This window comes from Hylobates moloch, unplaced genomic scaffold (genome assembly GCF_009828535.3).
Source record: "Hylobates moloch isolate HMO894 unplaced genomic scaffold, HMol_V3 SCAFFOLD_21, whole genome shotgun sequence".
In the NCBI taxonomy this organism is placed as follows: domain Eukaryota; kingdom Metazoa; phylum Chordata; class Mammalia; order Primates; family Hylobatidae; genus Hylobates; species Hylobates moloch.
The window spans coordinates 37,748,816-37,776,657 of record NW_026652296.1 but is presented as its reverse complement, the minus strand read 5'-3'; the positions used below and the strand labels follow the sequence as shown (position 1 = coordinate 37,776,657).

Below are 27,842 nucleotides of genomic sequence, written 5' to 3'. Positions count from 1 at the left end.
GGAATAATTCACTTAGAAAGTGGAATTCCTGCATAACATCATGCCTCAGGCACAAAGCTGCAAATGGTTGGAAATACCCAGATCTCCTTTCTTTGACCTTAAGAAATCACTGTTTGCATTCTTAACAAATGCAAATTCTTCTCTACTTAGTGTTTTACAACTAGCTTATAGCATTTTATATATGACGGATCTCTTTCAGTGGACGCACATATTTTGGTTGATGTTTTAAATCTGATTTCACAAATATTAAACATTTTATTTAAAATTTGCTATTGGGCTGGGTGTGGTAGTTCATGTCTGTAATCCCAGCACTTTGAGAGGCTGAGGCTGAAGGATAGCGCGAGGCCAGGTGTTTGAGACCAGCCTGGGCAACATAGCGAGACTTCATCGCTACGAAAATAAATAAATAGGTAAATCTATTATTTATACATATTTGGGCTGTTTCTCTCATTTTCTTTTCTTTTACTCTTAGAAACTATGTTGCAGTGAATAATTTTTCAGCCAACTTTGTGCACGTAGGCAAATATTTCTGTGGGATAAAAATCCTAGATGTGGAACATTGTGTTGATGAATATGTAATTTTAAAATGTTTAACAGATTGCTAAATTGCTACTAAGAAGGACTACTGAATTCCCACTCTGCCAGCGTGGCATGAAGGCCACATATCAATCCAGCATTGTTGTTGTGTTTAACTTTTTTCCAATGTGTAAGAAAATAGTGACATTTCCTTGTTGGGTTAAATTTTTATTTTTGAAGAGCTTAACCATATTTTCACATGTGTAGCAGAGACATTTATATTTATTTTCCTGTGATTTGTGTTCATGACTTTTCCCCAGATTTTCTACTGGATTGTTTGTCTTTTTAAAAAATTTTCTTGCCGGGCCTGGTGGCTCATGCCTGTAATCCCAGCACTTTGGGAGGCCGAGGCAGGCTGATCACCTGAAGTCAGGAGTTCGAGACCAGCCTGACGAACACGGAGAAACCCATTCTCTACTAAAAATACAAAATTAACCAAGCATGGTAGCACATGCCTGTAATCCCAGCTACTCAGGAGGCTGAGGCAGGACAATCGCTTGAACCTGGGAGACACAGGTTGTGGTGAGCTGAGATCGCGCCATTGCACTCCAGCCTAGGCAACAAGAGCAAAACTCCGTCTCAAAAAAAAAAAAAAAAATTTCCTGTAAGAGCCCTTCGACATTATGAAAATTAAAATTTTCAGTGTCACACTTGTCAAATTCTTACCATTTGTCTCACTCCACACCCACTAGCATGACTATAATAAAAAAGACAGGTAACAAGTGTTGGCAAGGATATAGAGAAACTGCTGATGGGAATGCAAAATGGTGCAACTGCTTTAGGAAAACCATTTGGTAGTTTCTCAAAAAGCTGACCATACAGTTATTATATGACCCAATAATTCTACTTTTAGGTATATACCCAAGAGATAGAAAAACATATGTCCACATGAAGGTCTGAACAGGAATGATTGTAACAGTATTTATTAAAAACAGCCAAAAAGCCAAAACAATAGCCAAAATAACCCTACTTCTCATTAATTAATCAGTGGATAAATAAAATATGGTATACGCATACAACAGGTTATTATTTGTAATAAAAATAAATGAAGTAGTGATACATGCTACAGCCTGGAGGAACCTTGGAAACATGCTAAGTGAGAGGAACCAGACACAGGAGGTAGAACAGAGCGATTCTGTTTATGTGCAATGCCTAGAAGAGGGACATCTGTGGAGAAAGCGCGTTAGTGGCTCCCTAGGGCTGAAAGGGGATGGAGAAATTGGCATATAAAGGCTAAAAAGTTTGAGGTTTCTTTTGAGGGTAACAAAAATGTTGTAAAATTTATTGTGGTTTGGATATAAAATTCTATGAATATACTAAAGTCATTGACTTGTATGTTTAAATGGGTGAATCCTACAGTGTGTGAATTACCTCTGAATAAATCCATTATAAAACCCCTTCCTCATTATCAGGGAGCCCAGTCGTGGTGGAGATGATGGCGGTCCCAGCCACTCCCGGCCTGCACCTCCTGGGACCTTCCTAGCTGGGTCACTTCCTAAAATCCTCATTATCCTGAGTCATGAGCAAAGTAAAATGCTTTCTATGAGGCAGTAGTTCCTGGAGCAACCTTTTGTGGTCCTGATGACCCCACCGTAGACAGAACGTGTTTGGTGATGTGAACATTGACAGGGAGGAGGAGCTGCGCCAAGAGGAGAGGAGGGCTGCCTCCTGTCCCTATGCCAAGGGGGCCCGTGCACAGGCCCTGGGACCTCTAAGAGGCCCCACCCCAGCCCTGAAGGAGCCCATGAGAGTTCTGGTTGCCCTGTGGGCTTGTGGGTCCACACCCACCACAGCGCTCAACAAACACTGCCTCCGTCCGTTTACTTTTACCAGGCCCCTTCCCCTGTGGAATGCTCAGTGGAGGACGCAGGCATCCCTCGGCTCTGTGTTGTGCAACCTCCCATGGACACTTGTGTTCTGCTTTGGACACAGGATGTGTGGATCAGCGTGGCAGTTGGAGTGAGGCATTGCCACAGGCCAACTGTTTTCAGACAACTGATGTGTAGCCAAGAGGGGAAATGGATTCCTTTTGGGTAGATTATCTGCTTGAATTCTTGGCTCATTTTGAGCCAAGACGACTGAGGAAATTGTCTTTTTCTGTTGGCTTTTAAAGAGCTGTTTCCATAAAAAAAAAACGAATTTAGCCCTTTACCAAATATGTTCTAAATGACTTATTGTGTGTTCCCTTTCCTTTCTGGTCTTTGTGGTGTGTGTGTACGGTGTGTGTGTTTGTGCGCATATGCACACTATACAAAATGTATAGCCAGATTTATTATTCTTTACTGTTGGCCTCTGCATGTTGTACCGGCTTAGAAAGGGCTCCCTAGTCAATTGTGCAATTCAGTTTCAAACACTTGAACCTTTAACCCAGGGATTCTCAGGGCTGACTTTCTGTTTGGAATTGGACCTCAGGTCTGATGTACTTTGGGCTGATCTGTATTTTGTCTTGCAAAGAGAAATATTAATTTCCAAACTTGTGAGTTCTTGAGAGCTCCCCATTGTTGCCGAGGCAGGCCCTAAATGCAGAGTAGGATGAAGTTCTGCTCCCCTATGGAACCTGGCTTGAGCAGACAGGTGTCAGGTCCTGAGATCACAAACAGGGGAGAGAACTGTGTCCCAAGTGAGCAGAATCAGGAATGCTTTCCTGGGACATGTGTCAAGTTGGAGGAAGACAGGGCTGATAGGTGGGAAGGATCTGTGCTGGCTTTTCTGGGCTATATTGTTCACTCCACAGAGGTAGCTTAGGCCGGCATGGCCATTGCCAGCTGACACCTTCTACCTGACGTGTCTGGTGGCAACTCTCGTCAGCTGGTGGCCCCTTAGCTCCTGGCCAGGCACATTCCCAAAGGCCTGTTGGTCCCAAAGTCCTTTAGCCTGGTTCTTTGATGGTTCCTTCTGATTCTAGGGCCATGACATCATATAATGGGGCTCTGAACGTCATGGCCGTCAAGGTGCTGTCACGTGTACCTAGGACAGTCCAGAGGACAGAAGTTTAGAAAGTCAGCAGGTGTGGAACAAAGGTGAGGGACTTCTGTGAACTGGCAGCCCTTGGTGAGCCCATGGCCTTCTGAGGGCCAGTGGTCAGAGGCGCCCTTCACTTGAGCAGCATCAGAGGGCCTGGGCTGACCTCACAAAGGGGCCATGGGTGTGACTACCTGGCTGGGGAGTGAAGCCAGAGGGCAGAAGTGCCCTGGAGTGCAGACCCCAGCAGATACTCTGACCAAGCACAGGAGCATGAACTGAGCTTGCTGGGGACAGAGAACAGCCAAGGGGCAGCCGGCAGTCAGCTCAAGTCCTCACAAAGGAGGGCAATACCACCTGTGGGCCAGGACAGTCGGCTCGAGGGCCAGCAGCCAGGAACGTGGCGAAGAACTTGGACCTGAGGTGGGCCCATGGTGTAGCTGTGGTGTGCTTGCCAGAGTGGCCTCCAAGCCCACCCTAAAAGGTGATCCAGAGACCATAGAACAGAAAGGCTTCCTTCTCAGAGTGAGCTGCTGGAAGCCCACCAGCGTCAGGTCAGTGTAAAATAAGCAGCAAGAAGAGGGTGGAACAGGTCAATGTGCTTAAAACACAGAGAAATGGGGTGACAGTGAAGAGACCATCTGCCTGGTCCTGGGTCCTCCATGTTCACACCCCCCATCTCTCTCAGCCGCACCAGCTCCACATTAATGGTAGGGTTGGGGGACCATGGTGGACGTTTGGGCAAGAGTCCTAGAGATGGAAGGTGCTTGTCAGTCACACACACTGGTTTATGGACAGATGCAGGCAGGGCTGCCCCAGCCAGTTGATGAGCCTCCTGCACAGCTGAGGACTTGATTTGCATTTCTAGAGGAGAGCATGTAGGGTGCCAGAATGATGTCACCAGAGGGTGGCCAGATTAAGACCTCATGAATCTTCTGGCTGTGTGTATCTCGTGTATATTTAGTGCCTGATGGATATCAGGTGTCTCTTAGTTTTGCCAACACGTTCTGTGTTCAGCTTAGATATACACTACCTCCACATATCTTTCATTAACACAACTTAAGATTTCTGCCTACATCTCTATTTGCCCACTCTCTATACACATCTTAACTGGTTTGCCTGTTTTACAAACTACATGCTCATTTATATTCTATAGTGGAATTGGATATCCTCAAAAGCAAGTGTACATTCCAAGCAGTTATCTACATATGTGTATCTCTTAGATTGGGATAGGTTACAAGGTAGGGGGAAGGGCAGACCCTGAGTTAAAGAGCGGATCCTTCTATCAAGTATGCTTAAGCGCTGTCTTGACCTCTTGATGAGCCTCATTTTCCTCCTGTATAAAGGGGTTACTCATAAAACAGCCCCATGGGGGATGGCAATGATTACATAAAACACATGAAGTGCCTATGGAACTCTCTCAACCCTATCCTTCTGAGGTTTTAATGGAGGCTCCACTTCACAGGCATGGTTGATTAACTGGTCATTGATTAACTCAATCTTTGGCCCCCCTTTCCTCCCTGGAGGTGGAGGGTGGGGCTGAAAGTTCCAATCCTCTAATCACACTGCAACCAGCCTCTATCCTGAGGCTATCTGGGATCCCACCAGGATTCAACTCATTAGCATACATTCAGGTATGGTTAAAAAGGGCATGTTAGAAATAATCAAGATGATGCTGTGACATCTCAACCACTCAGGTGATTGTAAGGGTTTTAGGTGCTTCCTGATAGAAACCTGGGGTGAAGACCAAATGTCTATTTCTAATTCTACTACAATATCACCACTGTGTTAACAGAAGTTCCTTCCTTTCAATCAGCAGTGCCAAGAGGAGCTGGGGTGCCAGTATCTGTGCATCTTCAGAGGCAGCAGGGGCCAGCGTGCCACATCTGGCCCCCGTCCTGAAAGGATAGATGGTACTTGGCCTGTGACCCTTGGCTGAGGCGCCATGGTCAGGCTCTGCCAGACCCTGCTGCTGCTAGTGGCCACTGTGGCCCTTGCATCCAGAGGAGTCCAAGCCTGGGGCTCAACGAAGGTGGTGAGGACATTCCAAGATATCCCTCAAAACTATGTCTATGTGCAGCAGGCACTCTGGTTTGCCATGAAGGAGTATAACAAGGCCAGCAGAGACAAGTTCAGCTTTAGGGTGCTGAAGGTTCTGAAGAGCCAGGAGCAGGTGGGTGGGGTGCTTGTTCCTTGCCCTTTCACTCCCCTCCCTCAGTGTCAACAAACAGAGTCAAACTCTGTAAAATATTTAAAGGTGTTTATTCTGAGCCAAATGTGAGCGACCAAGGCCTGTGATACAGCCCCAGGCGGTCCTGAGAACATGTTCCCAAGGTGGTTTATAGTTTAATATTGTACATTTTAGGGGGATAGAAGTTACAGGCATACATTATTCAATACACATAGGTGTACGTTGGTTTGGTTTAGAAAGGCAGGACAACTTGAAGTGGGGGCTTCCAGGTCATAGGTGGATTCAAAGATTTTCTGATGGTCAGTTGGTTGAAAGAGTTAAGTTGTTACCTTAAGACCTGGAATCAGCTGGGCGTGGTGACTCACTCCTGTACTCCCAGCACTGTGGGAGGCCGAGGCAGGCAGATCATCTGAGGTCGGGAGTTTGAGACCAGCCTGAACGACATGGAGAAACTTCATCTCTACTAAAAAAGAATACAAAATTAGCTGGGTGTGGAGGTGCATGCCTGTAATCAGAGCTACTTGGGAGGCTGAGGCAGGAAAATCGCTTGAACCAGGGAGGCAGAGGTTGCGGTGAGCCGAGATCATGCCATTGCACTCAGCCTGGGCAACAAGAGCAAAACTCTGTCTCAAACAAACAAACAAACAAACCTGGAATCAATAGAAGGGAATGTCTGGGTAAAGATCAGGGGTTGTGGAGACCAAAGTTAATCATGCAGATGAAGCCTCCAGGTAGCAGGCTTCAGAGAGAACAGATGGTAAATGTCTCTTATCAGGCCTTAAAAAATGCCAAACTTTTAGTTAATTCTCTCCTGGATCAGGAAAGGGAAGAGTATTCTCTACAGAACGCAAATTTACCCCCATAAGAGCTGGCTTTGCAGGGTCATTTCAAAATTCATCAAAGAAATATATTTTGGGGTAAAATGCTTCTTTCAGGACCTGCTATCTGTCTTGGGATGCTATAGTAAAGTTGGAATTTGGTATCTTATTGCTACAAAGATCTGTTTTGTCAGTCCGAAGACCTCTGTTTTAATGTTAAAGCTGGTCAGTTGTTTCTGAATTCCAAAGGGAGGAGGGTATAATGAGGCATGTCTGACCCCCCTTCCCATCATGGCCTGAACTAGTATTTCAGTTTTACTTTGGAATGCCCTTGACTGAGAGGGGGCCCATTCAGTCACTTGAGAGGTCTTAGAGTTTTATTTTTGGTTTACATCAGTCTGAACAGAGCCCATTATCTGTGGATGGCTATTGAAACTAGGAATGGAAGACACAACTGAGAGATGCCTTTAGCCACAATATATTTATTTTACTTTAGGAATTTTTGAAGGAAAACAAATTATATTTCATTCTTTGTTATACTGGGATGGAGATGAAACATAAAATATCCATTAAAATCACTTAAAAGTGGTTATAGTCACATCAAAAAGTAAAGATAAGAGCCCAGAAGGCAATTTGAAGGGAGCAAGTTTGGACCATTTGTGCATCATCAATTTGGGCCATGGCAAGGATGGGTTACGACACGTTGAGCGAGTGCAGCTGATGCTGGGAAAGGAGCCTGGACAGAAGGGAGGCTCATCTTTACAGGAAAATGCCAACTCAAAAATGTGAAAGAAATGGCCTAACTAGAAAATTATGACATCTTCTAGTTGTATCTTCTCGCCACTACCACGGTGATAACTATTTCAGGCAAAGGTCATCAATGAATCCTACAATCACTGGGTTGAAAGTGTTTGGTGTGAACCATTGCAGGGATTGCTTATTAGTTACAAGGGGAAAAGACACCCTTCTAATCAGGAAATTTGATAAACACCTTTCTTACCAAATGCTCACCACCAACACAGAGACAAATTGGCATCACATACTTCCTGACATGATGTGCGCAGAGGGGATGCCAGCACCTGTATATGGTATTCTTGCCCAGAATGCATACTTCAAATGTAATCAGAGGATAAATTAGACAAATCCATAATTCAGCACATTCTATAAGACTATTTAAAATACCAATATCATGAGAAACGGGAAAATGCTAGAAAACTGTTTCCCAACAAAGGAGACTTACGAAGCATGATAACAAAATGCAGCAGTTGGTCCTGTGTTATCTGAGTGTCAACTAGAGATTCAGTCTGGTTTATAAAATTGAAAAGGAGAGCTTTGTTTCTCTAAAGGGTTGCAGCCTGCAGGGTGGCCATTCTGACAGGCTAGGAATTCTGACGGAAGCTAGAAAGAGGCACTTTGAGGGGAGAAGCATAAGACAGGAATCTGTGCTGAATGGGTTGGCTAAGTAAACATATTTAATAAGCTATAGGAGGAGTCATGAAGATTCATGAAAGAAAAATGTATGCATGCACCATTGAGCTTCATGCTTCTTCGTGGGTTACATCTTCAAAAAATGATGGTATTAGCATTATCCAAAAGGTGGATTTTCAGCCCTCTGATGGCAAAAGGTGAAGTAGAGTCACAAAAACCCACACTGTGCATCCTCCACACGTCAGGCAAAACCAGTCCAGAGATGGTGGCCAGTTTTCAGGAAGGGATGCCATGTGAAGCTGGTGAGCTGTCACATCAAAATGCAAAGATGGAAGAGGGAGTCTGGTCTTGGCCTCAGATGATTCACTAATGGCCATAAAAAAATGAGTCGTTTATTTCTTGTTTTCCAGTGTTGGTTTCTGCTTACTCCTCAGGAAATAATACAAATTAAAGGTTAGTGAGGAGAGGACACACGGAGGTATGTCTGACATCCCATTCCATCATGGCCGGGAATTCAGTTTTTAAGGTTTCTCTGAGGTCCCCTTGGCCTAGAGGATGTCTGCTTGGTCCATTGGAAATTTAGGGTTTTATTTTTATTTCTCAATAAAAGAAAAGAAAAAAATTATAAAGGATGTTATTGGGACAATTGATGAGATTTTAATCTGGGCTATATAATAGAAGAGAACCTTGTACCTGTGTTAAATTTCCTGAGACAGGTGATTGTCCTGTGGCTTGGCAGGCGCCCAAGACAGGACATGGTGGCACACCATGAAGGCCCAGGAATGAGATCAGTCTGCTGGAGTCTGGGGAGTGAGAGGGTGGCAGAGGTGGAAGGAGACACGGAGCTTGGGTCATGGCGGTGCTGACAGGAAGTGCCACGCAGAGATGCCTCTTTGTGCTCCTCCTTCTCAAGCTCATCTCTCTGCTGCCTTCCCTTTGACCTTTCCTGTTCATGTCTCCAGGCTGCCAGGCCACCTGCCCTACTTTCCTGTTTTCTTATCTGATCAGGAGAGAAGGTTCACTGGGAGGCTACATGCCCCACAGTGCTGGGACTTTAGGCCCCTTATGCATCTTGCCATGCTCTTTGGGACCTTGGCTCCCTCTGGTTCTTTCTGTAGGTCTGGTTATGTTGCTTGTGTTGCTTGAGTAGAGGACACCTGTGACCAGGAATGTGCCACCAATGAGCGAAATTAAAACCTTAGAACACAGGCAGCCGGCAGCCTCTCAGGCATGTTTAACACCTGTTCTCAGTAAGTTCCTGCCCCCATCCAGAACTATTCCACTTTCTTGGGTTCCTCCGTATCTAAGCTTTTCTACTTACACCAATAAAAGAGTGTTTTTGCTTTATAGGCAGGTGTTTAATAATACAGTACAACAAATACCTGGATATCTAAAAAATTATATACCATATTGTACTGTTTCTTGTTTTTTTTTTTTTTTTTTTTTCTGTGAATGAATGTTTTATTTTTCAGTTTGCTGTGAGCTTTTGAATGCAGGCAATAATTCAAAAGAATCAGGCAGAAACAGATTCAATAAGAGACTACAACACAAGTATTTAAAATTCCTTGACCTTACAGCTACATACTGCTGCAAAAGAGTACAGAAAGAGATTTTTTTTTTTTTAATGTATCATCCCCCAAACAACACATGACAAAAGCAAAAAGAAAAATTCTTCATAACAATTCAGCTTAAACTTAATAATATACACATATTTTATGTGAAGAGACCACCAAACATTACATCTTTCTTTTTTTTATGAAAAGAAAACAGCCATATCTTATTGGGAGATTTAAGTTAAGAATACACAGATTTGTATCAGGAGTTGGCCAAGTGTAGCCTGCTGCAGGCTTTTAAACAGAGTAGTTACAGAGACAGCTTGGCCTGCAAAGCCTACAATCTTTACCATCAGGCCCTTTAAGGAAAAGTTTATAGATGCTGTTCTTTTCTTTTCTTTTCTTTTCTTTTCTTTTGGATATTTGAAGCAATTTTATTAATTTTTTCTTGACATATTAAATGTTTCTATTTATTTTTAAGGTATACAACATGATGTTTTGCTCTATACATTGTGAAATGACTACTAAAATCAAGCTAATTGACATACCCATCACCTTACATAGTTACCTTTTTTTGTTTGTGTATGGTAGGAATACTGGAGATCAACTCTTAGAGCAAGTTTCAAGCATATGATACACTTTTAATAACTGACGTCATCATGCGGGACTATCTCTTGATAGGCTGAGTTCTGCTGCAGAGTTTGTGCAATGTGAGTGCTGGCGCAAGGAGCATCCCATCCCCAGCAGCCTGGAGCCACAGGGCAATGAGAGAATTCCAGTTTACTTGGCACTAGGGCTGGTTGCTTTCTGCAGGTGCACTCAGGTCTCATAGCTCATTAAGTTAGAACTACCTTCTTCTACACTACAGAGGAGGAAACAGTCACAGAAAGGTTTAGTAACTTGCCCAGAGCCACACAGCTAGTAAGTAGAAGAGCCAAGATTTAAAGCCAGGCTGAGCCAGGCGTGGTGGCTCACACCTGTAATCTCAGACTTTGAGAGGCTGAGGTGAGAGGATTGCCTGAGCCTGGGATCAGCTTGGGCAGCATGGCGAGACTTCATCTGTAAATTAAAAAAAAAAAAAAAAGAAAAGAACAAAGAAAAAGAAAATTAGCTGGGTGTTCCTGTAGTCCCAGATACTCCGGAGGCTGAGGTCGGAAGATTGCTTGAGCACAGGAGTTCGAGGTTGCAGTGAGCTGCAGTTGTGCCACTGCACTCCAGCCTGAGCAATAGAACTATACCCTGTCTCAAAAAAAAAAAAAAGAAAATAAATAAAAATAAACTCAGGCTGCTGTGCTCTTCTTCATCAGCACCTGTCTCTGAACAATGCCCAGTGGAGCGAAGGTGGTGGGAAAAAGTGCAGCCACAGGGGAGGGGAGGAGAGGGGCCTTCAGATGGCCAGGAGTCAGAAGGGCCTGTCTGTGTAAAGACTGAGGGGCTCCTCAGCAGCCAGGACCCCACCTGCCTCCTATGTCCTGAGCAAGTGTGGGTCAAGATAGGATTAGTGCTTGCTTGGTAGCTGATAAGTATGAATTAGAGCTGTTAGCTTTTTGGGTTTTGTTTGTTTGTTTGTTTGTTTGTTTTTTGAGACGGGGTCTCGTTCTTTCCCCCAGGCTGGAGTGCAGTGACGCAATCTTGGCTCACTACAAGCTCAGCCTCCCAGGTTCACGCCATTCTCTTGCCTCAGCCTCCCAAATAGCTGGGACTACAGGCGCCCACCACCTCCCCCCTACCACCACTTGGCTAAATTTTTTGTATTGTTTTTAGTAGAGACGGGGTTTCACCGTGTTAGCTAGGATGGTCTCGATCTCCTGACCTTGTGATCCACCCGTCTTGGCCTCCCAAAGTGCTGGGATTGCAGGCGTGAGCCACCGCGCCCGGCCTAGAGCTGTTAGTTTTTTATTGTAATTTCAACTTAGACCTATGACTCAAATATACAGCAATGGTTTGCAACTAGGGGTGGCTTTTGCTCCTTAAGGGAGTTTTGGCAATGCCTGGAGGGACTATTTTGTTGTTATGACCAGAGGGGGCTGCTCCTGACATCTAGTGAGTGGAGGCTCAGGATTCTACTAACCATCCTGCAAGGCACAGGGCAGCCCCCAAACAAAGAGGGATCCAGCCCAAAATATCAATAGCACTGAGATTAGGAAACTGGAGATACAGTCACCAGAAAGTTCTAAGAGTACAACTGAAAGTTGTTTAAAAAAATGAAAGCAAACCCTCAATTTCTTGCATTTCCAGTCTGGCTTGTCATTCTTGAGGGCACAACTACAAGCAGTGTGCTCTGTCCTTCTAGATATTTTCTATGTATTTACATATGCATCTGAAATATTTAAAAGCATATTTTATAGTCATAAAATCATGCTTTCTATGCTATTCTCTACTTTTTTTTTGCCACTTGAAACATGTCTTGAAAAAGCTACATAAATACACTTAGATCCACCTTGTAGTTGTATTTCATGAGATGATGTGCCATAATTTTTTTTCGCCCATCTCCTAATGGACCATGAGGTTTGTTGATAGGAAAAGTGAAACAATGAATATTCCTTTGTATGTGTTGCTATGATATTGTGAGGTTAAAATCAGGTGTCTACTGGATTGAAGGATGCCTGGATTGCTGGTTAAGTCTTGTTTTCGGGCGTGTCTGTGAGGGTGGTGCCAGAGGAGATGGATGTTTCAGTCGGTGGACTGGGAGAGGAAAACCCACCCTCAGTGTGGGTGGGCACCATCCAATCAGCTGCCAGTGAGGCTAGGACAGAGTGGGCCAGGTGGGAGAGGAGGATGGCTTTGCTTGCTGAGGCTTCCGGCTCTTTTCTTCCTGGATTGGATGCCTGCTTCTCCTGTCCTTGGATATCTGGCTCCAGGTTCTTCAGCCTTTGGACTCTGGGACTTGCACCAGTGGGTCCCCGGGGCCTCTCGGGCCTTTGGCTGCCCTGCCAGCTTCCCTGGTTTTGAGGCTTTTGGACTTGGACTGAGCCACTGCTGGCTTCTCTCTGCTTGCAGACAGCCTACTATGGGATTTTTGCCTTGTAATCGTGTCAGCCAATTCTCCGTAGTAAACTCCTTTTATATACAAACTTATTCTATTAGTTCTGTCCCTCTGGAGAACCCTGACTAATACCGATAGTATCCTGAATTTGAATTCATTGGTTAAAGAGTCCATTTGCAAAATAATGGCAAATTGCCCCTTAAAAGGGCTAAATTACATTAGATTTTTGGCAATGCTGCAGGTCTCAGTACCTCTTGCCTCTCATTTTCACCAGCTGTGGTCTCATTTTGTGTTTCAGATGTTTGCCAGTCTGATGGAGGCAAAAATAACATTTTTTAATTCCCCTATCGAGTGAGGAATTGTCTTTCATTGAATTTATCTACAATATATGTTTACTTCTAAGAATTGTTTCCCTTTTTCTTTTGCATTGCTTGTCTTGCTCTTTCAGAATCATAGATGTGCTTTATGTACTATTCATATTAAACTATGGTTCTCATATATTTCACTCACGTCCATGTGAAGAGACCACCAAACAGGCTTTGTGTGAGCAACAAGGCTGTTTGTTTATTTCACCTGGGTGCAGGCAGGCTGAGTCTGAAAAGAGAGTCAGCGAAGGGAGATAGGGGTGGGGCCATTTTATAAGATTTGGGTAGGTAAAGGAATATTACAGTCAAAGTGGGGTTGTTCTCTGGCAGGCAGGAGTGGGGGTCACAAGGTGCTCAGTGGGGCAGCTTTTTGAGCCAGGGTGAGCCAGGAAAAGGAATTTCACAATTCAGTTAAGGCAAGGACTGGCCATTTTCACTTCTTTTGTGGTGGAATGTCATCAGTTAAGGCAGGAACAGGCCATTTAAATATCACTTCTTTTGTGATTCTTCAGTTACTTCAAGCCATCTGGATGTATACGTGCAGGTCACAGGGCATATGATGGCTTAGCTTGGGCTCAGAGGCCTGCCAATATATACTGCCAATATTTTGTGCTTGCCTGTCTGTTGCTTGTAGTTTAATTTTGCTTACAGTGTCTTTAAGATATTTTTTAAAAAATACCGACATATTAACATTTATTATTTCTTCCCATATGTTGTTTGGAGTTTATATCTTGCTTAACAAGTCCTTTTCCATTCTTAACAGTTACAATTGTTATAAATAAAGTTTTGGTGCTGCAATTTTATATTCAAGAAATAGCACTTGAATATAAAATTTTCTATTTTCTATTTTCTATTTTTCTTCTCAGTAAGGCAATTTACTTCTATAGAAGGGTGCATCCTCACAGATGGAGCAATGGTGAGCTCACACCTGGACAAGGGAAGGGAAAGGGTTCTTATTCCTGATGCACGTGGCCCCTGCTGCTGTGTTGTTCCCTTATTGGCTAGGGTTAGATCACACAGGCTAAACTAATTCTGATTGACTAATTTAAAGAGATTGATGGGGTGAGTGGTTTGGCAGGGAAAATGGTCATGGCAGAGAAGGAAATCTGAATGAATCAGGGTGGAGAATGAGTCAGGGCAGAGCAGGTAATCGGAATGAGTCAGGGTGGAGCAGGTGATAGAAAAAGGTTGCTTTATGAGGAAGTTAAGTTTAAAAGTAGAAGACAAAGAGTTGAACGTACTGACATATTGATTCTTTGAAGAGAAATTTAGAACTCATATCTAACACAATTCTTCTAAGACATTTATAATTTTAGCTCAGTAATCTATCTTGGAATTATTTTTATTTATGGTGTGGAGTTAAAGTTATCCAGTTAAAGTTACTGGATCTAACTTTAACTTTTTAAAATAGTAAATTTCCCTAACCATCTCTATAAAAGGCCTCTGTGTTTTGAAAAGCCAGCTCACCATAGACTAAGTATCCAAATATAGTTGAGTCTGTTGCAGGATCGTTGTTGATTCTCTTTCCTTGATTATTTTATTTGTTCCTGTGTGGGTATTGTAGAGTTGCTATCGAGTAGGAAAAGTCCTTTACATTATTCTTTTGAAAACATTTTAAAAATAAGAATTCCCATTTATTCCTTAAAACCTTTTCATTGTGAAACCAACACAAAAACAGAAAAGTTCATAATGCATAGATGTCGAGCAGAATGAATCACTTTAAAATGAATGCTCATGAAATGATTCCTCGTATAGTCTGGAGAGAACATCTCAGGCTCCCTGGAGTTATGCATGCCACTCTTCCCTGCTCTGCCCCAGAAGAACCCGTGAACACTGCCTAAGTGTACAGCCCTCGACACCACAGCTTTACCTGCTCCTTGAACTTCATAGGCGTGAGATCTCACATGATGTGTTATTTTGGTTTGGCTTGTGTCTTTCAATATTATGTTTGTGCATTTCATTCATGTTGTGGCATGTAGCAATAATATATTCCTTTTGTTTTTTTCAAAATCAAGTGTTTTATTTTTTAAAAAATTTATTGTATATATTTAAAGTATACAACATGATATTTTCATATACCTGTAGATAATGAAATGGTTACTACAGTTGAGTGAATTAACATATCCATTATTACACGTTGTTACCTTTTTATGGGGATCAAGATCCTCAAAATCCACACTTTTAGAAAAATCCCAAATACAATACAGTAATCTTGACTTTGTCCTCATGTTGTACATTAGAACTCTAGACTTGTTTGTTCTACATATCTGTGACTTTTTATCCTTTGACCTATGTCTCCCCATTTCTTCCCTGACCCACTTCACTTTTTATGTTAAGTAAGAAGCCAGATACAGAAAGAAAAATACTACATGATCTCATTTATGTGTGGAATCTTAAAGAAAAAAAAGTATGTTCGTTCTTACTGCTGCAGAAAATTTCGTTATATAAGCACACTACCATGTATTTATCCTGCTATTGTTGATACGTATTGGGGTTGTTTTCCATCTTTGACTGTATGAGTAGTGACACTATGCTTACACAGGCATACCTTGTGGATACTGTGCCTTGTGGATTCAGTTCTGTAATACAATCCATTGCATTGTATTCCATGCAATACAGTGAATATCACACTAAAGTGAGTCACACACATAATTTGGATTCCCACTGCCAATAAAGTTATGTTTACACTATACTGGAGTCTATTAAGTGTACAATAGCACTAAATCTAAAAATATATACCAAATGTCCAACAACAATAGACTGGATTAAGAAAATGTGGCACATATACACCATGGAATACTATGCAGCTATAAAAAATGATGAGTTCGTGTCCTTTGTAGGGACATGGATGAAACTGGAAAACATCATTCTCAGTAAACTATCGCAAGGACAAAAAACCAAACACCGCATGTTCTCACTCATAGGTGGGAATTGAACAATGAGAACTCATGGACACAGGAAGGGGAACATCACACTCCAGGGACTGTTGTAGGGTGGGGGGAGGGGGGAGGGACAGCATTAGGAGATATACCTAATGCTAAATGACGAGTTAATGGGTGCAGGAAATCAACATGGCACATGGATACATATGTAACAAACCTGTACATTGTGCACATGTACCCTAAAACCTAAAGTATAATAAAAAAAATAAGTAAAAAATAAAAAATAAAATAAAATAAAAATATATACCTTAGTTAAAAATATTGTATTGTTAACCATGCAAATGATACCTAAACCTTAGGCCAATTGTAATCTTTTGCTGGTGAGGGATCTTGCCTTGATGTTGGTGGCTGCTGACTGAGCAGGGTGGTGCCTGCTGAAGGTTGAGGGGACTGTGGCAATTTCTTAAAATAAAATAAGACAACAGTGAAGTTTGCCACATTGATTGACTTAGTCTCATGAAAGCTTTCCTGTAGCATGTGATGGTGTTTGATAACATTTTACCCACAGTAGACTTTTTTTAAAAATTGGAGTCAACCCTCTCAAACCTTGCAGCTGCTTTATCAATTCAATTTGTGTAATAGTCTAAATCCTTTGTTGTCATGTCAATGATGTTCACAGCACCTTCACCAGAAATCAATTCCATCTCAAGAAACCATTTTCTTTGCTCATCTCTAAGAAACAACTCCTCATCTATTCACATCTTATTATGAGACGGCAGCAATTCAGTCACATTTTCAGTTCCACTTCTAATTTTAGTCGTCTTGCTATTTCTACCACAACTGCAATTACTTCCTCCACTGAAGTCTTGAGTCCCTCACAGTCATTCATGACGGTTGGATCACATTCTTCCAAATTTCTGTTAATGTTGATATTTTGAACTCCTCCCATGAATCACACATGTTCTGAATGGCATGTAGAATGGTGAATCCTTTCCAGGTTTTCAACTTACTTTGCCCAGATCCATCAGAGGAATCACTGTTTATGGAAATTACAGCCTTATGAAATGTTTTCCTTAAACAACAACACTTGAAAGTTGAAATTACTCCTACAGAATGGATGTTGTATTAGCTGACATGGAAACAATATAAATCCTTGTATATTTCCACTAGAGCTCTTGGGTGACCAGGTGCATTGTCAATGAGCAGCAATACTTTGAAGGGAATTGTGCATGTGCTTTTTTTTTTTTTTTTTTTGAGCATTATGTCTCAGTAGTAGGCTTAATATATTCAGTAAACTGTGCTGTAGACAAAAATGCTTTCATCCAGGATTTGTTGTTTTATTATATATAGAGTAGATTTAGCATAATTCTTAAGTGCTTTAGGATTTTCAGAATACTAAATGAACATTGGCTTCAATTTAAAGTCACCAGCTGCATTAGCCTCTAACAAGAGAGTTAACCTGTTGTTTGAAGCTTTGAAGACAGACATTGACTTTTCTCTAGCTATGAAAGTACTAGATGGCATCTTCTTCTAACAGAAGTCTGATTGATCTACATTGAAAATCTCTTGTTTGTGTAGCCACCTCCATCAATGATCTTAGCTGCATCTTCGGGATAACTTGCTGTAGCTTCTTTATGAGTACTTTGCTGCTTTACCTTGTACTTTTACGTTATGGAAATGGCTTCTTTTGTTAAACCTCATGAACCAGTCTATGCTAAATTCCAACTTTTCTTCTGCAGCTTCCTTACCTCCCTCAGCCTTCACAGAATTAAAGACAGTTAGGGCCTTGCTCTGGACTAGACTTTTGCTTAAGGGAATGTTGTGGTTAGTTTGATCTTTCATCCAGACCATTAAAACTTTCTCTATATCACCAATAAGGCTGTTTTGCTGTCTTATCATTTATGTGTTCACTAGAGTAGCACCTTTAATTTTTTTCAAGAACTCTTTCTTTTGTGTTCATAGCTTTGTTAACTGTTTGGTGCAACAGTTCTAGCTTTCAGCCTGTCTTAGATATCAACATGTCTTCCTCACTAAGCTTAATCATTTCTAGCTTTTCATTTAAAGTGAGATATGTGTGACTCTTCTTTTCACATTACAATGAGGCAACAGTAGGGTTGTTAGTTGGCCTTATTTCAGTATTACTGTGTTTCAGGGAATAGGGAGGCTTAAGGAGAGGAGAGAGATGGGGAATGGCCAGTCTGTGGAGCAGTAGGAACACACATATTTATAGATTTAAGTTCACTGACTTATATGGTCATGGTTCTTGGTGCTCCAAAACAATTACATAGTAACATCAAAGACTGCTGATCACAAATTACCATAATAGATGTAATAATAATGAAAAAGTTTGAAATATTTTGAAACTTGCCAAAATGTGACACAGAGACAGGAAATGTGCACGTGCATGTTGGAAAAATGGTACCAATAGATGCTTGACTCAACATTGCCATAAACCTTCAATTTGTAAAGAACACAGTACCTATGAAGCATGATAATTCAAAGTACAATAAAATGAGGTGTGCCTGTATTTGTACATGTGTGTGCCTTTGAAGTTAGGTATACATCCAAAAGTGAAATTGCTGGATCCAAGGGTGTGCACTTCTCTCTCTGACCTCTAACCCAAGATTTAAAGGGCTCATGTGAATAGGTCAGGTCAACCAAGTCAATCTCCCTATTTTAATTCAGCGCTCCCCTAGAGGATAGCCTAATCACAGAAGTAAAATCCATCCTATTCATAGTCCTAAGGATCCCACAGGGCACACACAATAGGGAGCAGGACTCCTGGGGGCATCTTAGAATTCTGCATACCACACTCCCTTTGTTCAATGCCTAGGAAACTTTTCTAGAATTTCTAAAAAATTTTGTTAATATTTTGTCAGTTGTCTCTGATCCTTCTGGGACCAGTTATTGTGTTTAAACTTGATCATTCTCTTTAATATGTTCTCTCCCCCAAGTCTTTTAAACCTTGTTTTCTTGTTCATTTTTAAATAAAGTCCACTTTTGCCATTGAGCTGCTCCATTTCCCCAAGAGGCTCTCTTTGAACAGAAGGGCTGCTAGGGGCTTTGTGCAGGTAGAATGCCCTGAGAGACAGAAATTTTGGAGGAATCCGCATTTCAATAAGGTGTGGATACTAAGATTGGCAAAGAATAGGAGACTTTAGAGAGAATCAATACAAATACACACTAAGCAAGTTCTAGTTCTGGGTCATAGTTTTATTTCCTCAATATCTATTGATCAGGCGTGAAGATGCTACAAGCTCTGTTGTTTCCCAAGCTCTAATAAGCAAACCATTAACTTCCCCAGGCAAATAATTTTGGGGGCATCGTTTTCTTGCTTTATTTTGGAGACAGTTACCATTACTTTAAAATTAAATACTATGATGAGAGAGAGAGAGACAGAAATATCAAGGTAAGAAAACTTCCAAATTACCCCAAAACTTCTGGACAGAAAACAGTTGAAGAGGGGGAAGGCAAAAAGACATTCTTTGCCTTGAGTAGTCAATGACATGTTTATTTACCAGACATGACAATTGATATTATATATTCTTTAATGATATATGATTTTTACATTACTCATTGACAGGTGACAGATAGTTTGGAGTACTATATTGAGGTCAAAATTGCCCGAACAATTTGCAAGAAAATTTCAGAAGATGAAAACTGTGCATTTCAAGAGGATCCCAAAATGCAAAAGGTATGTGGCTGAGACAAGGAGAACTCTTTGCTCTGGTAAGATTTGTGTACCAGATCATATTCAGGACTGTGGATGACCAGGTTCTAGACACAGAGCATCATTTCTATTATCTGTTGCTGATGCCAACCTTCCCTTCCCGAATGTTATGGGATCTTTGGGGTGTTGCTTTTCTGGCCGGAAACCTCTACGGCTGGTGGCATCTTTGCCCAAGTTCTTGTCCTGTTTCTGGGAAGAATGAGGTACACAGACAAGCAGAGGGTGAGCAAGACAAAGAGGAGCTTCCTTAAGTGTTAGAACAGCTCAGAGGAAACCCCGTGGTGGGTAGCTCCTCTCTGTAGGCAGTTCATCCAGAGTGTTCAGCTCTCAGGAGAAAGGGTAGCTCCTCTCTGCAGCTGGTCATCTGGTAGACTTCCCAGCTCTCAGCAGAGAGAATAGCTCCTTTCTGCAGCTGGTTGTCTGTCCTCTGCTCTGAGTCTGGGGGTTTCTATGGGCTTCAGAGGGGGAAGTGTGTGCTGATTGGTCTATGGTCAGCCATGGGTGGGCCGAGCAATAAGTACAAGTTCCCCCTCTGGTCTGCAGGACTGGCAGCCCAGCCCAGAGGCCTCAGGCCCTCCCCGGCCTGAAGGTGGGGCTTCACCCGGGACCCACCCCCCTTCTGCCCGGAGCCTGTCTGCCTTCCACCACCCTTCACGGCTCAGATTGTTCATGCCAGTGCTGAGCTGTCCTCAGCACCCCCTTGGCCTCCCTCCCATGCTTCTCGGTGCCCAAAGACTGGAGGGGGCTGAAGCAACAGGGGGCCAGAGTATTACAGCTGCCCTGAGCGTGCGTGCACCCGACTGGATTGCGACAACTCCGGGGTTCTGCCCCAGCCTTGCTCCATGATCAGAGCAGGCGCCAGGAGCGGGGAGAGGCCAGGCAGTGTAAGCAGGCATCCCAAGCCTGTGGGGGGCAGGGAGAACTTCCCAGGCCCTCAAGAGCACAGAGATGCCCAGGTCTACCCCCGGACCTGGGCAGCTGCAGCTGAACCCAGGGGCTCCTGCCTCCCACAACTCAGAAGTTGCATGGCTCCTGCTTATCCCGGGGTCCTGGACCCACTTTCCTGCTGCAGCCGGCATCTTGGCAGTGGCCACTCTCCATGTGCCACTGCTGCCATCACCACCAACACACCAACACACACACACACACACACACACACCCACAGAGTTAGTGGCTTAAAGTAAAATGAACCCATTATTTCTCACTATTCTGCAACCTGGGCTATATTCTACTGGGGCAGGAATATTCTAGATAGCTGCTTTACTAATCTGTCTGGCACCTCCACTGGGATGGCTGAAACAATGGGGGGCTGGCTAGGCATCCTTCTTATTCTGCTCAGGGACTCCCCGTGGGGCAAACTTGTAGAGTGATCAGTCACCCTGGTTTGTCAAAGGCTGTAGGCTTTCCTGGGATGTAGGCCTTTCAGTACTAAAACCAGGGAAATTTTGGGAAACCAAGATGTGTTGGTCATCCTACACTTGGACATTCTCACAACATGGTGCTTCCAAGAGAGTCAAAATTCTTAATTAGCTCCTAAGAGGAAGAAGCAGAAGCTGCCATCAGAACTGATAGAGAAGAAAGTGATGGCCTCCATCTTGGTGCACTGTCAACTCCGGCACCCTTCGCTGAGGGGTCCTAGCCCAGTAAAAGGTACAGCATGACCTTCCTCCACCTTAGTCCTTGAAAGACCATTCCTCTCCTGCTGGGATTCCACAAGCCTGTGATTGCTTTGAAGCAGGGGATATTGGAAACAACGTTTCTTGGCTGATTCTGATACCAGTGGGCTAGGGCAGGTCCCCAAATGCCAGCGGGACCTTGACCCCGGACGGTGTCCAGGCTCTTGACACCTTCATGAGAAGGAATTCAAGGACAAGTTTGAAAATAGTGAAAGTACAGAGATTTGTTGCAAAGCAAAAAGAACACACTCAAGACGTGGGGAGTGTGGGTACGTACTTGACAGAGAGAGTCATGTGCAAGAGGGTTTGGTGCTCCTACCTTTATGGGTTTCTTTAACCAAAGGCTGGAATATTCATGAAAATTCCTGGAAAAAGATGGAGATTTCTTGGACGAGTGTGCCACCCATTTTTACACCAAATATGGGTGTTCCCAGAGCTCCATGGTGCTGATGGGTGTGTATTTAGTATGTTAATGAGCACATAATGAAGTCCTAGGTGAAACTTAGGTCACATCCAGTGCCATATTGGGTCCAGTCAGTCTTACCAGCTTGGTCCACACCCTGGTTTTCAGGGTATCATCAGCCCCTAGCTTCTGCAGCTATTTCAACAGTTTCCTTTGCTAGTCATGCAAAACTGCTGACTGGAATGTTCTATTCTCCTGCAACCACCCTGTAGTATTCCTGTCTCAATTCCACTAGTCCAGCTGCTGCATGGAAGTCCTACAAGGCTCTGGGACAGTCCCAAGACTCCAGCCCAATGGCCCTGCATGCTCCCCATAGTCTCAGAGGTCCAGGCTGCTGCTGCTTCAGGCCAAGATGGGGGACAGCCCCAGCCAGGCCAGGGTGTTGTCAGATGGAGACTGTCACAAAAGCAAGTTCATCACAGAGGAGCCAGGCTTAATAAAAAAGTCTCTTACTCTCCTCATTGTTGATTAAACAGGGATACATTTCAGATTTAAATTTAGTATTTTGAAATGTATAGAAATGTTTTCTAAAAGTATATTCTCATAAAAATATATGGGATAACAATAAGGTCATGCCCCTTGGACTGCTGGATGATGCCCCATTCTGCCCCCTGCCAAGGAGTTTCCACTGGGATCATTTGTGTGGACAGCCTTAAGATAATTTCACTATAAACTTACAAAAATGACACAGTCTTTTTTCTCTTTCCCTTTTTATTTAAATAACTGCTGTCATATTGTGTGCTTTTGATATAACTTCCTCTTTTTCACATTTGTCTTGGTAATCTTCTCATTGAAATTATTTCCAAAGTTTTTCTTTCATAAATGAAACTACATTGAAAACGCTTATATATGCATATTTCTGTGCCCTGTGTATTTTTTCATCTATTTACTAAATAACTAAAGCAGGCACAAGACATGGATAGGCGGAAATAGTGGCAGATAAGTCATTGGCAAAAACTGCTCAGACATAATGCCAATTAAAAATATCCTCATATTTAGGCCAGAAGTGGTGGCTTACACCTGTAATCCCAACACTTTGGGAGGCGGATCACACCTGAGGTTAGGAGTTCAAGACCAGCCTGGTCAACAGGCTGAAACCCTGTCTCTACTAAAAATACAAAAATTAGCTGTGCATAGTGGCATATGAATGTAGTCTCAGCTACTCAAGAGGCTGAGGCAGAAGAATCTCTTGAACTTGGGAAGCAGAGGTTGTAGTGAGCCAAGATCACGCCACTGCACTCCAGCCTGGGCCACAGAGCGAGACTCCATCTCAAAAAAAAAAAAAAAAACCTCATATTTTAATGAAGAGCAGACATCATAGCAGAATGCCAAGTGCAAGCAGGTGGCTAAATCTAGAGAGTGAATTCTTATAAAAGATTAGAAATAATTTTAAATTAAGTAATATTTCAAAAATTCAAGAAAGTACTAAGAATGATATATCAAATGCCCATCTGCCTACCACACAAATTTTACAACTATTATCATTTTATTACATTAATTTTAGATATCTATTTTTTAAAATTCATTTTTAAAAATAAATTTTATTGGGTATATTTAAAATATATCACATGGTATTATGTGATTCATATAGATAGTAAAATGGCTACCATAGTGAAGTAAAATAACATATCCATAATCTCACATAATAATGCATTGTTTTTGTGACACGAACAATTAAATCTAGTCATCTAGCAGAAATTCCAAATATAGTATAATTTAATTAACTCATGATGCACATTAAACCTCATCCTATATCTGCTAATTTGTAGCCTCTAGCCTACATCTCCCAACCCCCCACAACCCGCTCTGTGGGTAACCATTACTTTATTCTCTCTCTGTATATTTGGCTCTCTCTCTTTTTTTTTTTTTTCAGATTCTACGTATAAGTGTGATCATGCAATATATTTATTTCTGTGTCTGGCTTGTTTCATTAGTACAACGTCCTCCAGGTTCATCCATGTGGCCAATGACAGGATCCCCTTCTTCTTTAAGGCTGAATAATATTTCATTGTGTGTGTGTACTGCATCTTCTTTATCCATCCATCTGTTGATGGGCACTTAGGTTGTTTCCACATGCTGGGTACCGTGAATAGTGTTGCAACGAACACAGGAGTGCAAATATCTTTATGAAGTGATGATTTTATTTCCAGAGGGATTGCTGAGTCATATGGTAATTCTATTTTTAATTTCTTTAGGAACCTCCATACTGTTTTTCATAATGGCTGTGCCAGTTTACATTCCCAGAAACAGTGTACAAGGGCTCTCTCCTCTCCACACCCTCACCAACATTCATTATCTCTTGACTTTTTGGTAATAGACATCCTAATGGGTATTATTATTTATTTTAAAAAGTAAAATGTTACACATCTATTATGCTCCCCCCTCAAAGATAACCACTCTTCTATCATTGGTGGGTAACATTTCTAGCTATGTTTAAAAACTTTTGCCTATGTAAAATAATTTTGTGTGTTTTTCAAAATTTACATAAATTTTGGAACTTTCTGTTTTGTTTTGTTTTTTATTTATAGGACTTGCTTTTTAATATCCTTCTTTTTGGGAGCAATAAGGCAGCTCCTGTTGAGGCCACAGCCTTAGGTGGAGGAACACAGCCAACCTGCTGTGACTCCCTGACCTCATTCTCCTCCTGCTTCCCACTTTTCTGATTTTATCCCTCCTTGGCCAAACTCAACTGGAAGCCAGAAGGGGCCCACTGACACTGTCCATGGTGGTCATAGAGCAAGGGTGCCCACTGGCATGGTCCAGAGATGTCAGAGGATAAGGATGTCCATTGGAGCAACCCACAGAGGTCAGAGGGCAAATGTGCCCATTGGAGCAGCCCATGGAGGTCAGAGGGTAACGGTGCACACTGGTGTAGTCCGTGGAGGACAGAGGGTAAGGGTGCCATTGGAGCAGCCCATAGAGGTCAGAAGGTGAGGGGCCCACTGGTGTAGTCCATGGAGGTCAGAGGGTAAAGGTGCCGATTGTAGCTGCCCATGGAGATCAGAGGGTAAGGGTGCCCACTGGAGCTGCCCATGGAGGTTGGAAGTCAAAGGGCAAGGGTGCCCATGGGAGTTGCCCATGGAGGTCAGAGGGCAAGGGTGCCCACTGGAGCAGATCATGGAGTCAGTCTTCCAAGACAGGCCAGGTAGAGACAGGAGGAGTGCAGACCTCAGGGGACAAATGGAGAAAATTTAGCACAGGGGCGGGGTGGAGATGTGAGAGCCATATGAGTCCATTATTAGTCTATTGAGATACCTCAAATGAGAGATGATGTTGGTTAGGTTGGGGAGGTGCTCAGATTCTGGGTCTATGAAAGTTTGTTTAGAATTTGCTGATTGATTAGCCATGGAACGTGAGCGGAGGAAGATCAGGATGGCTTCGGGTTTGAGAAGTTGGGAGGTGGTTTGCTGTCTTTGTTTTCTCTTATGATTGCATCCTCTATCTTGAGTACATGGCACTCAATAAACTTTTTTCCACTTGCCCACATCTATTTATCATGTGGAGATTTTTATCTGTCTCTGTCCTTGCATGGGGTCCTTTCCTGCTTCATAAAGCTTTTATAGATTGGACTCTATCTGTTTTCTTCGTTTATTTATTGGTGTTTAGAAAGGAAGAAAGTGTGGATATCTGGGATCTTTGGAAAATAAATTTTAAAACAATATTAAATAGTTATTGGCCTGATTCATGCAATGTAAAAAATTTGGAAATTTTCAAAAATATTAAGCTTTTTCAAATCAACTATTAATACCCTTATCTAAATCTTACCACTGTAAATGTATTTGTATATATTTTAGTTTAAAAATTTTTTTTTTGTAATTGAGACTATGATGAATACTGTTTCATGATCTAGAATTTTATTTCATAATAAAACCTAAGCATTTCCAAAACCGTAAAATTATTAGAGACCATCATGTAATGAAACCATTTGATATTATTTTATGATGCTTCCATATATTATTTAGCTAATTCCTGAGAATTCATTATTTAAGATTTTCCCTAATTTTTAGCTACTGTGGACAGTGCTATAATGAATAGTCTTATTTCTATGGGTGTATATGTCTGATTATTGTTTCCTTATAGGCAAGGTTCTCAGAAATTGAATTAGTCATCCAATATTTTTTCACCTCTTAAAAATTTTAATATACATTGCTAAAATATCCTCTAGGGTTGATCTTGATAATTGGGTTCTTCAGGTCCTCTGTTTCCTGATTGTTTTCTGTCTACCTTGGCTGGTCTGGAAGTTAAGCAGTTACTTAGTCAACTCTCCGGCAAACCCGATGCCCACTCTCTCTCTTTGCACCACTGGCACACACAGGCTCCCCCGTTCCTGGATCCCCCTCTCGCCCAGGTGCAGAAGCCTGGACTCAGTTCTGCAAGGTGCTGTCTGGGTTGCTGGTGGCATGTCCTATTTTCTCCCCAAAACTGTTCCTACACTTTTATATCTTATACAACTTCTTCTCTACTTGATGCTGTCATTCAAGTTTACATTGACTTCATGGAAGTATTCTTACTTTATATTTTTATTCTAAATGAAGATTTTAGGAGAGAGAGGAGGGAAAGAGTGTTCTCATTCCCATGCATGGATCTTGAAACCCACATATTCTTCAGGACTCTGGGATGAGAGCTACTTGTTTCCTACCAGCCCTACAGCTGCAAGCTTTCCTCCTTGGTTGCTGGCACATTTTTATTTCCCCAAGGGGTGCAGGACCTGGTAATATTCTTGCAATGTTGCATTCCCTGGGTAGGACTGTCTGTGCAGCCTGGGGTCTCTGTGGGCTACAGGGAGTCCATGTGGCTGGATGAGAGTCAGGGCTGGAGATGGGGATTTTCCAATAATAACCCATCCTTGGGCTCTGACCCTTGCTCTCCTGGAGTGAATGAAGCCACACCCATGATGGCTCAGATCACAGCAGGTGAACTGATGAGGACTCCTCTGGTGAGGGGCCTGGATCCTCTGTTGTCTGATGAGGCGTGGCTGACTCAGACAGATTAGCCCTGCTGAATCTAACAGATTAGCCCTGCTGAATCTAACTCCTGCCTGGAAATAGGAACTTCTACTTTTGTTTTTTTCCTTTTAAAATAGAAACTGACTATTCTTTTTGTCTCTTTCAGGTGGTTTTTTGTACTTTTATTGTTGCATCTAAACCATGGAAATTTGAACTCACCATGCTGAAGAAACAATGCAAAGATATGTAGTTATCTTCTAGCGTGTTCTGCCACACTCATTTCCATTTTAAAGAAGACACTTGCAAGAACTAGAACAACACAGTTAACCCATTGACTTCATTTCTTTGGCCTTTTTGCATTTTTGTGTGTTCTTCATGGGCTGATGTTGAAAATCCATGATGTGTTTTGACAGCATTGCACAGCCTATTCTAGCTGGATACTTCACCTATTAGCTGGGATAATCTGCTACCAATAAATGGAAGTGGTTTCTACACCTCACCCAACTCTGAGTACAAATTACTTTTCATGGACAAATCTTTCTAGATAACCAGAGGACCTAGCCCTCAACTGCTTCAAGCATGCTGGCACTTTCTGTAAGGCTCTGAGAGTCTGGCTGCCTTGAGAGTTTCCGTTCGTGGATTTCTACAGAAATCTCCCTTCCCAGGACTTTTTGGAAGACACAGCCCGTTAGCTTAGAAACAGTTAGTTTTAACCAGATCCAACCAGAGAGACAGTTGGGCCATTTAGAGATTTTCATTGGTTTTGAATTGAAGCAGAAAAGTTAATGATGCAGGGAGAGAAGACTGCATTCATGTGTGTGTGTGTGTGTGTGTGTGTGTGTGTGTGCATGTCTGTGCATAAGTGTGTGCTCACAATTAGATGTATCAGTTAGTTAATGCTGCATGACAAATCACCTGGTCACTTAACAGCTCAAGCAATTGATTTATATGTCTCATGGTGTCTGTGAGTCAGGCATCTCTGGATGGTCTGGCTGGGCAGCTCTGGTTGTCACATCTCATTGGGTTACACTCTGATATTGACTCTGCTGCCATTATTTGAAGGTTTGGTGGACTCTGGAGAATCCCTTCCAAGGTAGCTCACTCCCATGGCTGCAGGTTGATAATGGTTATTTACTGAGGTCTCTATTCTCCACGTGGCTTCTCCACAAGACTGCATGTGAGCTTGGTATCCTGGTTGACTTGCTCCAGACACAGTGTTCCCAGAGACCAAGATGGAAGCCACTGTATCCTTTGTAAACTAGACTCA

At 42.5% G+C, this 27,842-nt stretch overlaps 1 protein-coding gene across 2 annotated transcripts; it reads left to right on the top strand.

Moving 5' to 3' along the window:
* Positions 1–3,653: 3,653 nt before the first annotated feature.
* Positions 3,654–27,074, top strand: LOC116461129 (cystatin-13-like). 2 transcript variants are annotated; one of them, XM_032142585.3, is made up of 4 exons: positions 3,654–4,091; positions 5,357–5,710; positions 19,344–19,454; positions 26,742–27,074. In XM_032142585.3, the coding sequence occupies exons 2-4, from the start codon at positions 5,483–5,485 to the stop codon at positions 26,823–26,825; spliced, it is 423 nt and encodes a 140-aa protein (XP_031998476.1). In that variant the 5' UTR covers positions 3,654–4,091; positions 5,357–5,482; the 3' UTR covers positions 26,826–27,074. The 2 variants fall into 2 exon arrangements, with proteins under 2 accessions (XP_031998476.1, XP_031998475.1); XM_032142584.2 differs by having other exon boundaries at positions 5,354–5,710.
* Positions 27,075–27,842: the final 768 nt, after the last annotated feature.